The sequence below is a fragment of the Trachurus japonicus genome, chromosome 4, assembly GCF_045865225.1.
Source record: "Trachurus japonicus isolate A0001 chromosome 4, Traja_1.0".
Taxonomy (NCBI): Eukaryota; Metazoa; Chordata; class Actinopteri; order Carangiformes; family Carangidae; genus Trachurus; species Trachurus japonicus.
Genome location: NC_140910.1, coordinates 11,817,016 through 11,832,803, shown reverse-complemented (window position 1 = coordinate 11,832,803; position 15,788 = coordinate 11,817,016). Strand labels below are relative to the sequence as shown.

Sequence of the window (15,788 nt, the reverse complement as noted above, 5' to 3'; positions counted from 1 at the left end):
GTCATGTTTAAATTACGTGTTTCAAAGGCGTCGGCGTATTTTGAACATGAGAGAGAGTAATACGGATTAAAATTGTAATTTTCAACAGTGACGAGCAGTATTTATTTGCATTCCTACATTTACACAAGCGCTACACACAGTCCGGAGCAGGTGTAGATTTTGTGAGTAGCTACGAAAAAATCAGCACTACTAAAAGATTGATGAATGCGGAAATCCACGTAAATTTGCGCTGCTCAGGGTTTACACACAAATCCGTGCTGCTCACGTTTCATGAATGAGACCCAGTGTGTTTAATTGCCTCCGCCCTTATTGCCCCACTGTGCATATTTAGTCTGTGATTGCTGTTATCTGTTCATCTGTTTTACCCTGTTATGCTCCTGGTTTGTCACGTCTCTTTATTCAGTGTCTCCATGTGTTCACATTGTTGGACTTCTGTTTTCAGGGCCTGGATCAGGGCATGCTCCTTGTTAAAGGGACAACGAGGAGTTTCTATTTGGTTATTTAAAAGTCTCACGTTAATGTGGATGAATCTATGCTACCCACACTTGTTAATGGGCCCATTTTCGATAAATATATCGTTTTGTCTCTATCGTTATTTTGTTATTTTAATTAATGGTGGAAGTGCTGGGTGAGCCGACCAGCGTTTCCTTACTTTTGGTTTTAAAACATTTGTGGCAAGACGTCCGTCCTCCTCGTTGTCCCTTTAATAAAGTGGCCAGTATCTCCACTTGTCAGGGAGGGTGGGAGGTGTTCATTTACTTGCTTTAAAGTCTGTAGCTACAGCAAAAATTCCTATAATCTATAACTCGTATGACACCAAAGTGTATTGCACACAATACAGCTCTATTTCAATCCCCTGCCTGCATATTTATTTATTATTCATATAGTTGCACTGCTTCTTTGCACTATGTCTACTTACCACCCACCATATTTACCTAATTATGTTTTGCACCATTTTGCACTTGGAGTCAAATACCTTTCATGTATTGTGTACACTGTACATGGCAAGTAAAGCATATTATTAGGGCCCGAGCGGCGACTGCAAGTCGCCCAGCGAAAGCCCTATTGTTATTGCTCTGTTTATTAGGCCCGAGCGGCGAGTAGCACTCGCCCGAGGGGCTATTGAAATCGCGCTGTTTATTATTAGGGCCCGAGCGGCGACTGCAAGTCGCCCAGCGAAAGCCCTATTGTAATTGCTCTGTTTATTATTATTCTTTCTTTCTTTCTTTCTTTCTTTCTTTCTTTCTTTCTTTCTTTCTTTCTTTCTTTCTTTTTCTCTCAAAAGGATCGCATTTTTGGGGGCTTCAACATGCCCCAAAACGCGTGAAATTTGGCATGCACATCAGGACTGGCAAAAAATTTGATATTTTAAAGTATTTGGGAATGGGCGTGGTCAAATGGCTGAATAGCGCCCCCTAGAAAATTTCAAAACATCAGCCCCTCCTTTGCGTTTCACCTACATGCATGAAATTTGGTGGGCCTATAGAACATGGCAAGACGCACAAAAAAGCCTCTTAATGTCATGGTGAAATCACAACAGGAAGTCGGCCATTTTGATTTGAACTTTTGACCTGTTTGATCTAACTCCTCCTAGGGATTTCGTCCGATTGACTTCAAATTGGCTAGAGACCACCGAGATGCAACTCTGGTCAAAGGGCGTGGCTTCTGGGGCCTTGAGGATTTTGGCGACTTTTCGTTTGCTCGCCATTTCACCTTCGAACAGCTCTCACGCCCACATACTTTATCTGATCAACTTCTAACTTGCTGGACATGATGATGGCTCCGCCCTGAACGTCCCCATATATTAATTTCCTACGTCACTCATGGCGCCCCCCGGTGGTAACAGGAAGTGGCCAGGTTTTACCTTAACGTGTACTGATGGCACATAGTTGACCCCATCAACTTCATTCCACTTCTTAAACATGCAGACTAAGGTGGTGAAGCTACATCATCAACGCTGTGAAGCTACGAGTAATGGCGTCCGTGTGGCGACGCGGCCATGAAAATACATTTGGCTTTTTGATGGCTTTATTGAACTCGTATCATCATGAAAATTGGTACACAGGTCCAGGGTGGAGACCTCAACGTCTCCATATGCTCATAGGCGATCTCACTCGTGTGGCCCCCTAGTGGAAACAGGAAGTGCCATATTTTACATCAACATTGTCCGATTTCCTCTAAACTTCACATGTGTGATGAGGGACTGACCCTGAACACACCTGCACGCATGCCATTACTGCCCCCTAGTGGATGAACCATTAACTGCTCATAACTCCCTCATGCTTTGTCCGATTCACTCCAAACTTCACATGTGTGATGAGGGACTGACCCTGAACGCACCCGCCCACAACTGCTTAGCGCCACCTGGTGGATGAACAAAACATTGCAGCCCCGACATGCCTCAGGCCCCGCGGTCGCATGGGTGAGCGAGGGCCCGTCATCGCCGCTTGCGGCTTTAATATATATATATATATATTTTTTAAATACTTGTCAATGCCTGTATTTTGATTGTAATTGAGTACTGACACGATTATGTTGTAAACGTCAAATAATTGTTTATCATTTATTCCAGTCTGGTTTGAGGATAATCTTGTTTTATTATTATCTTTAATTGACTTAATCAGATGTGAAGTGAACGCTTCTAAATTATGCTTCAAGGATCCAAGAAGAGTTTGACTCTTGGCTGGTGGGTGCTTAGTAAACTGTCATTATTGGCTTTGATTAGTTTTTTAGGGCCCGAGCGGCGACTGCAAGTCGCCCAGCGAAAGCCCTATTGTTATATTCTCCCTAAAATCACATTTTTGGGGGCTTCAACATGCCCCAAAATGCGTGAAATTTGGCATGCACATCAGGACTGGCGAAAAATTTGATATTTTAAAGTCGTTGGGAATGGGCGTGGCCAAATGGCTGAATAGCGCCCCCTAGAAAATTTCAAAACATCAGCCCCGCCTTTATGTGTCACCTCGACGCATGAAATTTGGTGGGCTTATAGAACATGGCAAGACGCACAAAAAAGCCTCTTAATGTCATGGTGAAATCACAACAGGAAGTCGGCCATTTTGATTTGAACTTTTGACCTGTTTGATCTAACTCCTCCTAGGGATTTCGTCCGATTGACTTCAAATTGGCTAGAGACCATCGAGATGCCACTCTGATCAAAAGTTGTGCTCCGCAGGTCTCTAGGTCAAAGGGCGTGGCTTCTGGGGCCTTGAGGACTTTGGCGACTTTTCGTTTGCTCGCCATTTCACCTTCAAACAGCTCTCACGCCCACATACTTTATCCGATCAACTTCAAACTTGCTGGACATGATGATGGCTCCGCCCTGAACGTCCCCATATATTAATTTCCTACGTCACTCATGGCGCCCCCCGGTGGTAACAGGAAGTGGCCAGGTTTTCCTTCAACGTGTACTGATGGCACATAGTTGACCCCATCAACTTCATTCCACTTCTAAAACATGCAGACTAAGGTGGTGAAGCTACATCATGAACGCTGTGAAGCTACGAGTAATGGCGTCCGTGTGGCGACGCGGCGACCATTCCTCGCCATGAAAATACGTTTGGCTTTTTGATGGCTTTAATGAACTCATATCATCATGAAAATTGGTACACAGGTCCAGGGTCACGACCTCAATGTCTCCATATGCTCATAGGCGATCTCACTCGTGTCGCCCCCTAGTGGAAACAGGAAGTGCCATATTTTACATCAACATTGTCCGATTTCCACGAAACTTCACATGTGTGATGAGGGACTGACCCTGAACACACCTGCACACATCCCATTACTGCCCCCTAGTGGATGAACCATTAACTGCTCATAACTCCCTCATGCTTTGTCCGATTCACTCCAAACTTCACATGAGTGATGAGGGGCCGCCCCTGAACGCACCCGCCCACAACTGCTTAGCGCCACCTGGTGGATGAACAAATCATTGCAGCCCCGACATGCCTCAGGACCCGCGGTCGCATGGGTGAGCGAGGGCCCGTCATCGCCGCTTGCGGCTTTAATTTATTATTATTATTCAATTACGTGTTAACGAGAAGGCGCCACTAACAACATTTTACGCCCTCCACTAGTGAGAAGTGGAAGTCAATAACATTTATACATCGATGAGCTGTTAAAAAGTTACAGCTGTCCTGATATGTCTGCTAGTCACAGAGTTTGGTACACAACAAACAGATGTGCTTCCAGTTCTTTTTTATTTGGAGTTTATTTATATGGGGGGTGGGGGGTAATTACTTCAAAACATGCCCCCAGGAGTACTTTGAAATCTGCCTCCTGCCAACTCAAATTACAAAAATCCAGTGATGAGATTTGTTGCCTTGTAAATCATCATAATTTCCCTGCAAGAAATTACAGATGCACAACTGTAACTGGGGTCCTTTGCAGAAGAGCTGCAAGTTTGGTCTGACCCCCAGCACCTCTGAGGGCCACACCAGTGTAGGTTCTGTCCTTCAGGGGATCCAGCCTATGAACTGAGACACAGCTGTATAGGTTTCAGAATGCCGTTGATGTGCAACCATGTGCATCTGGAGAATGTGTAGTATTGATGATGCAAGCTGTGGCCATATGACTGGAGCCCAGAGCATCTGTTGTAACAATCAAGTTATCAAAAATTCCATCACAAGCTCTTCTAGGTGTCTTTTGTCCACAATTTCCCAGCCCACAACAATTTTCTCTGCAACAACCGTGGCCTACATATAACAAACAAATCTATATTCCTTCATCTAATGAGTTCCAAAGAGGTTAGGTATAGATCAATGTCAATCTTATATAATACAATATATAAATACAATTTTCCATCACTAAGAAATTACATTTAATTGTTTCAAGTTGATGAATGAGCTTGTTTTGAGTTACCCTTTTCAGCTAAAATACTGAACTTGCTTATGGATAAATTGATATAGCCCCTCTGTTACTAAAATGCCAGTCATTATGAATACATAAAATCAAAAAAAGACCATGTGAAGCAGCATAAAATGTTCATTGCCTGTACTCAACCAGCCTAAATGCACACGAGCAGTCTCCCATAAAAATGGCACAAATATTCTGAGACTACCAGAATAAATCAAGGATTCAATCAATTTCCATGAGCCAGCTCCAAATCACTACCACCTTCTTTCATTTTTCCTCTCTGATAAGTGTACTGATGTGATGTTACCAAGATCACTCTGTGCTACGTGATCAAAATTAGAACTGGAAGAGGCTGTTGGATCATAAAAAGGCAGCTGTCACTCACACACGTACGCACAAATCCACACACGGTAAACGTCCATTACACTCATGTGAGCAGGTGGGCCTGTCTGTCAGATAGATCACTTCAGTAATTGAATGCACGGAGAATTCCCTTATTAACTTTCAAAGCATGAGGGTTTATTGAAGTGCACGTTTGTGTTAATACCGCACACATGCACAGATGAGTGTAGCGGTTAGAGGAACTCCTCATCTCCTACAGGAAATGTCTCCTAGTAGCCAAATATTTATTTTTATTCATTTATTTGTTTATTTGATTAGGACATTGCATATTAATCAACATGTCAGCCAGAGCATCAATGTAAATATGCCGGAGTTAGCATAGTTGCTAATTCACATCCGTTGTCCTAAGGCAAGTCACAATATACCAGTATACAAATAGATAAAACACAGTTTTACACAGAAAATAGGTCCAAATTCACATTAAGAGTCCATATAGAAAACTAGAAAGACAAAAAGTTACATATGAGAGCAGGTCTGGCTTGCTACTAACCACTGTTTGAGGGTCTTTTTGAAGGTGATGTAAGTGGCACAGTCTCTAACATAAGATGGTAATATATTCCAGGACTGTGTTCCTCTGATGGACACCACCATTTGACCAAATTTGGTTTTGCGCCGTTGTATTAAATACAGCAACGCAGTTCAGGCTGAGGCAAAGCATATGTGAGAGGAAGATAGAGGCTTTATTCTAATGCTATTGATCTAGCAGCCAATCAGGCTGAGGTAGATGGGACTTAACCACCTGTCATTCACATAAAGGAGAGTCACTTGTATAATAGACCGTGATGATCTGGCCTCTTGTGATGGCTATGTGCTGCAGGAGCCTGATTACCAGGCTTATGATGAACGCCACTGTGCTGTACGCACATCTTTTACAAGTCACAGATATTGTTGAGTGTGTAGATGCAGAGATGAATATATTACAAGAAAGAAAAGAAAGTTGTTAGGAGGGTTTTGGTTATCTGTTATTCATGCATCTATTTTTTTTATATACCTGCAAGGCTCATCAGAACAAAAACAGACACAAGCACTCATATTATAGCAGGAATAAAAAAAAGAAAAAGCACATAACAGTGCCTCTGAGTGAGTGAATGGATCAAGTGTAATTTTAATACAAAGGTAATCTGGGTGTATTTCCATAGTTGGAGTGCGTGGATGATGAAAAAGAGAAGTCGGGTGGGGTCCAGTTAATGTCCAGTGCAAGCTGACAGCCAGTCAGCCTGTAGGGAAGCAACGAGGATGAGGATCACTTAACGCTGCATTTCTTATTCAAAGCGACTCTGAAAAGGATCCCTGACCTTGATTACCCCGACATGGCAGCCGTGCAGCGCACCGGGCAGCCACGCCCACACGGGTGCTCACCGGCTAATGTGGCATCGAGCTTGGAAAACAACACGCATCAGTTTGAGGTATGAAAGAGAAAAGTGAATGTTAACACAGCGAGGAGAGAGGAGAAAGTATGGGTGTGGGTGATTGCAGTGGTGGTGGGAGGGATTAATGGATAAGAGAATAAAGAACAATATATTTTCTCTGCTTTTGTAGCCTTTGGCAACAATTAACATTACAGAAAAGAATGTCAGCGTGCTATACAGAAACTGCTTGTTGTCTGAGATTGAAAAACATCAACAGGAAATGTCACTTTGAATTGGACTTTAATGCTAATAAGAAACTTCCAACACATTCATTCATATTTGTGACTATGAGTTAACAAAGCAATTCCAGATGCCTGGGGAGAAGGCATGTTTGAGCAGAGGAAAAGTAGCAGTCAATAATATTCTATCTGTTAAATGTCTCAATTTATGACACTCTGAGAAGTGGCATGTGGAGTTTGGCACAGCAGTGGGCTTCTTGTTGTCCTCCACAGACATAAGAAAGACGTGCATGTGTGTGGAGGAAGGGCGGGTGAGAAACAAACAAAGATGGCCAGAGATGAAACGAGAAATGAGAAATAACAGAGAAGCAACAGCGATGTCCCCTAGGGTCAAAGGGTGTGAGATCCATCTGTTCCTCAAGATCACACAAACTAAAACACACACACACACACACACACTGATGCATGCAAGCACGCACAGCAGTGTGCCATGGTACACAGTGTTACCACAGGACTATTTTGAAGGCTTGACTATCACAAATCTGTGTGCTAAAAACGAGAAAGTTCATTATCAGCGTATGAAACGTTTCTTAGTGACAGTGGCGTTAGACGGCTCAGGGAAACAGCCTGCACCTCACACAAGCATTAAGGAGGAATTATCCAGTCTGCTGAGCTTCTCGGATGTAACAAAGATGCCAGTTAAAATTATTTGCACCCTCTGATCCCAGTAAAGTAAGGAGCAGTCAACCACTAACATCTTTTGGCTCTGTCACGGTTGTGGGCTGGTTTGTGCTGCAGATGACACTTATACCGGTGATTGGAAATCTGTATTATTCCCACTTGTCACAACTATTCCTCCACAGCAATGCAACCTGTGCTTTCCCAGTCCATTTATGCAATTCTTTGTTTCTCTGTGAGGCTATATATTCTGCATTGGTCACAGGAACTCACCTGCACTACCTGTCAAGTTTTGGATTTGAAAATAAGGGAAATTTTCCGGCACCTGCCGCGAATAGTGCTGCCACCCCAACCAAGCTCCAGTATCCCTTACATTTTAAGACAAGAAAGCAAAAATCACTGGCTTTATGCACAGCTGCACTACTTCCTGATCTTCAGCCAGCTCCTTTGTTTCCTGTCTACCATTATTGGACAAACTGATTAATCCAGGTGTGCCTGACCTCAATAGTCACAACAACAAAAATGTGTTGTTGTTGTTGTTTTTTATTTCTAACACATAAATGAGGCATTCTGGTGTACTCTGAGGAGAAACAGTTTTTTTTGTTTTTTTTTAAAGCAGATTCAGTACTGACAACGTCTCTGCTGAGGTTCCTATCATTGTAACTGCAAGAATGGCTGAAGTGTATGAAACTGAACTCAGAACTGGTCTAGTGTGGAGCTGTGGCTGGAGAGCAAAAACAAAACTCTTTTTTTTTTTTTTTATCTTTTGGCCTGGACCGGCCGGTGACAATCCTTTCCTCTGCTTCACCATGGAGCTCTTTCAGGCCACACTGTCTTCTTCCACAACTTCTGCCCTATTCTCATCTGTATTTTGATAGCTGGAGCTACTGTCAGATATCTATACGACAGAAGGCCCACACATGCTTTAGCTTTATACTGCTGAATAATTGGAGCAGACATGTCCTGAGATTTTCAGCCTTATATGATTATAGAATGACCCTGTCTTTTACAGCAGGTAGGCTACACAGACACAGAGACACACCCGTTACTCTGCTGTCCCTCTCTGTTCCTCTTTGTTGCTCTCTGGACTGGGCTGCCTAGCTGTTCTTTTGGGTTAAGTGAGCATGGACGACACAACTCGACCGGTGTGGACCATGGATGTGGACGCGCTGGTTCGAGCCGCGCGAAAATATGAGTCTTTTTTTTTTTTTTTTCAACAACCGCGGGTCGGCCCGTTACAGGCTTGATGAGCAGGACCTCAGTCAGTGCCGCGGTGATGCAGGCTTTAGGCTGTGTGCTCGCACATAGTGACGACGAGCACGTTCATCGTCGCTAACCAAGATAGGATTAATAGAGAGTAGGCCACTCCGAGGTAAAAACCAAAACCCAAATGAAATAGCAGCTTCCAGTCCGGGGTGCCGCCGGGACTGGCCCGGGGTATTATTATTTTTTTTTTTTAATAACGCGGGTTAAAATACGGGAGATTTACGGGAAAATAGGGGAGGACGGCGGGAGAGAGGGGTAAAATACGGGACTTTCCCGGCCAAAACGGGATAGGCCTACTTGACACTGACAGGTAGCCTATGCTTAATAGGCAAGGCAAGGCATCTTTATTTATATAGTGCACTTAATATAATGTGACAGATTTGTTTGGCTCCTCCTACTTCATTGAGAGATGTTGTGTGCTATATTAGCCGACAGGTAAGCACAGCGCCCCCTCTGTGACAGACTTTAATGCACTATGCCCTGGTAAGCACTGACTTTAGGTTATTAGTGTCTGAGGGTGCAGTGTTTCATTCTGTTTGGTGCACCTTAGGTCCTGCCCGCTTGTAGTCTCCACTCCATTGTGTTAAGCCTGCATGCTGTGTGATGCAGAGGTATAATAAAGTCTGATACATACAGTATTTGTCCAGCTGAACAGTAATTTATTTAATCTGTCATTTTTTCTCCTTTATTAGTTGCCACTGTTGTTTTGTTTGTGTCGTTTTGTTTGTTTGATTTGTTTCTACATACAGTTTGTTTCGGGTTTTGGTTACATTAGATTGGTTTTAGTCTCTTGCCTCTGTCTTGTTTTTATTGTTTTGTCTCTTTCTGTGTGGGTGCTGGAGGACCCAGGACATGTGGACGGTGGGACTGCACTCCTCCGCTGTCCCTTTATCTACTGTTCATCTTTAATCATTTATATTGAAGATTTGGCTTTTAGCATAGGATTAAATAAAGATTGTAATCTTGGGGGAAACATTTGTGTTTGACTTGTGATGTTACTGTCATCTGCATCATCCTTAACCTGGTGATTTGAGTTTGCACCTAAATTAACTTTAAATAGGAGCAACTCAGGGCCTTGCCACCGCCCTGGCCACAATAAGATATCAAATTCTGCAGCAGACTGTGGAGTTAAAGCCTAATTATTCTGTTTTTGTAAATGATCATCATAAATAGTTTGTATTGTTAGCCTGCCACATTGGGCCCTATTTTGCTGGCGCAACTCAGGGTGGCGCAGCGAGGCGAGCCCTGGCGCAGCTGGCGCAGTGGCATTTTCCTCCAGTGCAACAAGGTGCGCAGCGGATTCGGTAAATTGGCAGACTGCTGTGCGCCGAGATGGGAGTGGTCGCGCAGCAGGGGGAGGTGTCGACAGATTTGCCGTGGCGCAGTGACAATTTGTTGCCGATAGACCGCGCGGAGAGTGCGCCGAAAGCTCGCCAGCTCCAACCTGGTCTAATCTCAGCGCAAGGCGAAGCGCAGCCAGCGGACTGGTATTTTGACTGCCCAGCGCGCAGTGCGCCCACGTCACCAAGACCTCACAGGCAGATTTCCACAGTTCCAGGCACATTTAAATGCAATTAATAATAATAATAATAATAATAATCATCACAATAACCCCTATTTATTGTATCTGAATCAGCACATACACCTATATCTATATAGATTGTCCCGTCACACTGATGGCAGATCAAAGGCTTGCGTAATGGAAACTCAGCCTGACTGAATAAACACAGATGAAACCAGGGAGGGACTGAGACAGCCGTGGATGTCCCAAGAGCAGGTGTTGACACTACACACTGTGCCGTTGCAGATTATCAGCTATTTATTTATTTATTTACTTATTGATTTATTAGGGGCCAGCGCCGCATCGTCACGCGACCATAACAAATAAAACTGAAAACAAATAAACTATCATCTCTCACAGCAAACCACAATCAGCCTCGGCATCATAGTGAGCAGATACTGATGCCTCCTTTACGCACAGCTGTTTGTTTATGTTGTGATCTGTGCACACGTGTTTAAATATAGGTTACTAAATATGAGTGTCTTTATTAATGGAAAAGGGGTGTGTGTGTTTTGTTTTTTTTTGTTTTTTTACTGGGCAACAGCTCTCAATATGTCAGAGCAAACCTGGATAACATCATAACCTCCTCCCTCCCAGACTACTTTTGCATCATCAGCCCGTGAGGTCTGTTCGCGCGACCGGACACTGCCAGCTTGGACCGAACCAGAACATCAGTTTCCTCCCGTCTCACTTGCTCTGACAGATTGAGAGCTGTTGCCCAGTAAAAAAAAACAAAAAACAAAACACACACACCCCTTTTCCATTAATAAAGACACTCATATTTAGTAACCTATATTTAAACACGTGTGCACAGATCACAACATAAACAAACAGCTGTGCGTAACGGAGGCATCGCGGACTATGATGCCAGGCTGATTGTGGTTTGCTGTGAGAGATGATAGTTTATTTGTTTTCAGTTTTATTTGTTATGGTCGTGTGACGATGCGGCTCAATAAATCAATAAGTAAATACATAAATATAGCAGATAATCGTGTAGTGTCAACACAGCAGTAATCCATCCTCATCTTTCATCTGTGCAGCCTTTGATCTGTCATCAGTGTGACGGGACAATCGATATAGATGTGCTGAATGTCTATGCTGTAATCTGTATGTGCTGATTCAAATCTTCTCTTCCACGGTGAAATCAAACGTCCGCCTTGCGCGCGCGTCGGATTTAAAAGCGAGGAGAGGAGCTCATTTGATTGGTGAAGATCTGACTCGGCTGTGTCAAACCCACTCCACGCCTTCTCTCCTCCCTCTATGCCATTTGCGCCGGTGGGAGGGAAGTAGGCGGGATGTGCTCCGCTGCGTTTCGAAGGAAAATTGCAATCTGCTCCTGACCACTCCCCGTTGGCGAAGCGAAGGCGAGGCGCAGGCCTGATCCGCTCCGCCTGCACCTAGTTCACGAAATTAGAGCCCAATGTGTTATTTAGAGGCTGCATTGCGTGCCAGTGTTCTCGCATTATACGGATATACGCGGCTCTCGGCTGGATCTAATTTCGTCGGAACGACTTGTAATGACACCAAAGTCATCTGGGTGGGTAAATGATCGTATTTTATGCTAGAAATAAGGTCCAGATTGCAAAAAACGGCAATTTCCCTTTAACAGCAGACGTAATTTCTGGGGTAGTGGGTTCATGGTGTGTTGTCATGTGAGTAGTTATATCCCACACTTTGTGAAAGTAGTCTATTGTATCTTAGAGATTATAATTCACTGCCAGTTAAATACAAGGAATTTTGTACCAGTCAAAATGTAAAATCATTCAAATTCCCATAATCAAAATGTAAATCCATTCTTTTCTAACTCTGAGTCTCACATTTCCTGCAGCAGCAGTTTGGGCAATGTGTGAATTTGGGCAATGTGTGAATTTGTGAAAATTGCAAACTGCTCCTGGCCACTCCCCGTTGGCGAAGCGAACGCGGAGCGCAGGCCTTATCCGCTGCGCCTGCGCCAGTTTACCAAAGTAGAGCCCATTATATTTATACTAAAAAGTACTACAGTATAGAGTTTCAGCCTTCAAAATCATACAGTATGTATGTACTGTATATATACCTGTATAAAATACAGTATAGAAGGCACATTTGAGTGGCAGGTCAACCAAGCATACGTGTTTCACTGTTCACTTCCCTCTATGCCTCTGTCCGTGTCAGTCACCAACCCTCAACTCCCTCCCTGTTATCTCCAATACAGAATGGTAAGTCAAATAGGATGGAAGGGTTGAAGTCAAAAACAGGGAGACATGTTACCTGCTGTATATTGTGTTTTATTCTTAGTGTTCCTAATTTGTGATTAATGTCCCAAAGATAGAAAACAGCCAGTAATTAAAGTTTATTTTGTTAACATGAAACGGTGTTAACATACTGACGGCCCTTTTTATTCGTAACATTTAGAGAAAGGCCCTAATTCAAATTCAGGACACAGCAGAGGTGAAGAAGTAGGACACTGCTTCATGGTAATGATCTTGATATTAGCCATATTAGAACTTAAATTAAAATTCTACACAGTTTCGTGAAACTCTGGGTGGAGTTTGTATGTTCTCCCGCATGCATAACAGCAGCGCGTGGTGAAAGCAAAACTTAACACGGCACGGCATGGTGCGCGACCCCCCCCCCCACTCGACGACATCGATCCGCTCGCACCCCCCCCCCCCCGTCGACAAGACAGACACCTAACTAACTAATTTTCTGGGGGAAACACTGAAGGTGTACTTACAAACTCAAAACTCAGTGCAGATATGCATAATGTGAGGAGATACGAGGTTTCAACGTTCTTGTTGGTTGATAAAGGCTGTGAGTCCAAAATGAATATGCTTTTAATACTGATTATTCAGTAATTCATTAAATATACCACATGCTCTTCAGAGAGTTTTCCTTTCATGCCAATAATAATTTGGGAGAAACCTCTCCTAATGGTCTGTCTGTCAGCAGATGGCCAGGAGCTACCTGCCGGCTAGAAAGAAGGAAGGCCATCAGAGCACAGAGAAAGAGAGATATAAAGAAGAGGGTGACTAAAGAACAAACACAGTGGCGTGCTGTATGAACCGAGAGAAAATAGCCTCTTTTTTCATCCTTCACTCCAGCTTTGTATACACTGGAATGTCTCCTGGGTTTAACTAGAGAGGGTTTAATTGAGGCTGGTCTTGTGTGTATGAGCATGTCTGTGCTTGCATGTGTGCAGACTCAACTCTAAATAAATCCTATTTCCTCATTTGCCTGCAAATAAAACACCTTTGAGGGACATGTTTTATGCTCCTGTTTCGCAGCCATTGTTCTCTCAAACACCTTTGTTTATGTGACTGTGTGAAAACTTCCAAAACACACATTCACTTGAACAAAAACACAATGAGCATTTTGCCTACCACCATCTTGTTGAGGGACACCCAGCAGTCAGATGGAAAGTCCTGTAGCATGGGAACGAGGAACTGCAGACAGCCATCCCAGTGACACAGCAGAAGCATCATACCAATCAGGTTGAATATTCGCATCACAGCGCTGGCCAGGTCATAGGTCATGTGGAAGATCTGTCAGGAGGAGAGAAGATGGGCAGACAGACGGTTACAGACGGAAAGGGCAGAGATGGATATGTGAAGAGAATGACAAATCAGTGGATTCAGACTGAACCTAAATCTGAAAGTAAAAACTGAATCTGTTTTCACAAATAGTATTGTTTTAGCCAAAAATGAACTGAACAATTTCTTTCTAGGGTATTTTCATATTCATATTCGAATATGTTTTAGTATGATCGATATTTTTGATGCAGCATGCAGAATGAATTTTGGACTAAAATAACATTTATATCTGCCTACAATTAACACGGAGACTTCCATTTAGATAACAGTCGATTCAGTATTGATTCAGTAACATTTTTTCAATGTGAAATCAACTAAAAATATGTTTGCTAACAAGTTCATCGGTGTGGCAGTGGCTCAGGCGGTTGTGCGGGTCGTCCAATAATCAGAGAGTTGGCGGTTCAAATCCCACTCTGTCCCAGACGCTGTCGTAGTGTCCTTGGGGAAGACACCTAACCCACCTTGCCTCGAGTGAATGCATATGAATGATCATGGTGGTGGTCGGAGGGGCCGTTTGGTGCACACATTGGCAGCCACGCTTCCATCAGTCTGCCCCAGGTATATACACTTACCACCACCGGTGTGAATGTGTATGAATGAATAATGGTTTCTGTAAAGCGCTTTGGGTGTTGGGACAAGCGCTATAAAAGTCACGACTTACAACTTTGTAGCGTTCCAGGCAACCCGTAACTCGTGTTTTTCCGACCTGTTGCCTGTGAAAGTCACTATAACGGCCACTCGTGTTTTTCAGACCTGTGAACTCGTACCAGATCGAACTGGTACGACTTCACAGGTCGGAAAAACACGAGTTACGGGTTGCCTTGAACGCACCATAACTTCTTGTCAGCCGATGTTAGCAGCCCCCGCCCTCGTCATGGATCTATTGGTCCTCGTCCCTACGTCACCACATTCACGCGCATCCCTTGGCTGCACACACAGCCCTTTATGCCGTTCTCTCTCCTCATTGGATAAAACTTGTAGGATACAAGGAAAGTTTTCTCCTCGGCTCAGAGCAGAGCAGAGTGACTGACAGACCCGTGTTTCAGACCAAACACTCTATGTAAGTGATTGCCGTCGGAAGATATAACTATTTAAGACGTACAGTATATTAAGACAAAAATTCCGCTTACTTCTGCTTTAAATGGATGTGTTAATTAATAATTTCAAGGATCATCGTAAATTGTCTCAGTTATTTCAGCTTTAAATTGTTGAAACATTCAACAATTGTTCTCTGGTCATTACCTGAAACAGCCAGCATCTCATTTTAAAATCAGTATTTTATATTTTTTGCCACTTAGATCAGCATAAGCTGTACACACAATATTTATATATTATCTGCTTGTAAAGGTTCAAAAGAAAAATGTGTGTTCTAAAGCTAGATGTGAATAGCACATACAGCGCAACATTCATTTACATATTCACTCACTTTTAATTAATGTGCTTCCTGTGTCTGAAAACAACACAAGGAGAACAGTGTTGGCTAAACCAGAAAAGTTGAGTTTTGGCCCTGGACACTATATGCTTCATAAAGTTGAGGGGAACTGAAGAATTTGGTTCTTTTTCCAAGTTTGATACAATATGCAACCCTATTTACATTATAGGTAGTCCCATACAGTCACACCTAAGACTAAGTACAGTGCATTCAGCATTATGTACTGTAAACACAATATATTTTCAATATACCATAATATTCAATATGATTGGGGCAGCTCTGAGTAAATCTGTAGCCTGGGAGGATGATCGAGCGATTTCTTACCTTCACTCACCTCAGGTAAAGCTCATTTGTGTCATTGCCTTGTAAACACCACTCGCTGTGGCTTTGCTGGCTAACGGCCAGGCCCTGTTACCGTGTGTGTGTGTGTGTGTGTGT

General features: G+C 43.3%; 1 protein-coding gene across 1 annotated transcript in view; it reads right to left on the bottom strand.

Moving 5' to 3' along the window:
• hcn2b (hyperpolarization activated cyclic nucleotide-gated potassium channel 2b) overlaps positions 1-15,788 on the bottom strand; it is a 63,395-nt gene that overhangs the window by 39,579 nt on the left and 8,028 nt on the right. The window contains exon 3 of the mRNA XM_085773936.1: positions 13,709-13,870. Within this exon, the coding sequence (XP_085630062.1) occupies positions 13,709-13,870 (162 nt within the window). The remainder of the gene's footprint in view (positions 1-13,708; positions 13,871-15,788) is intronic.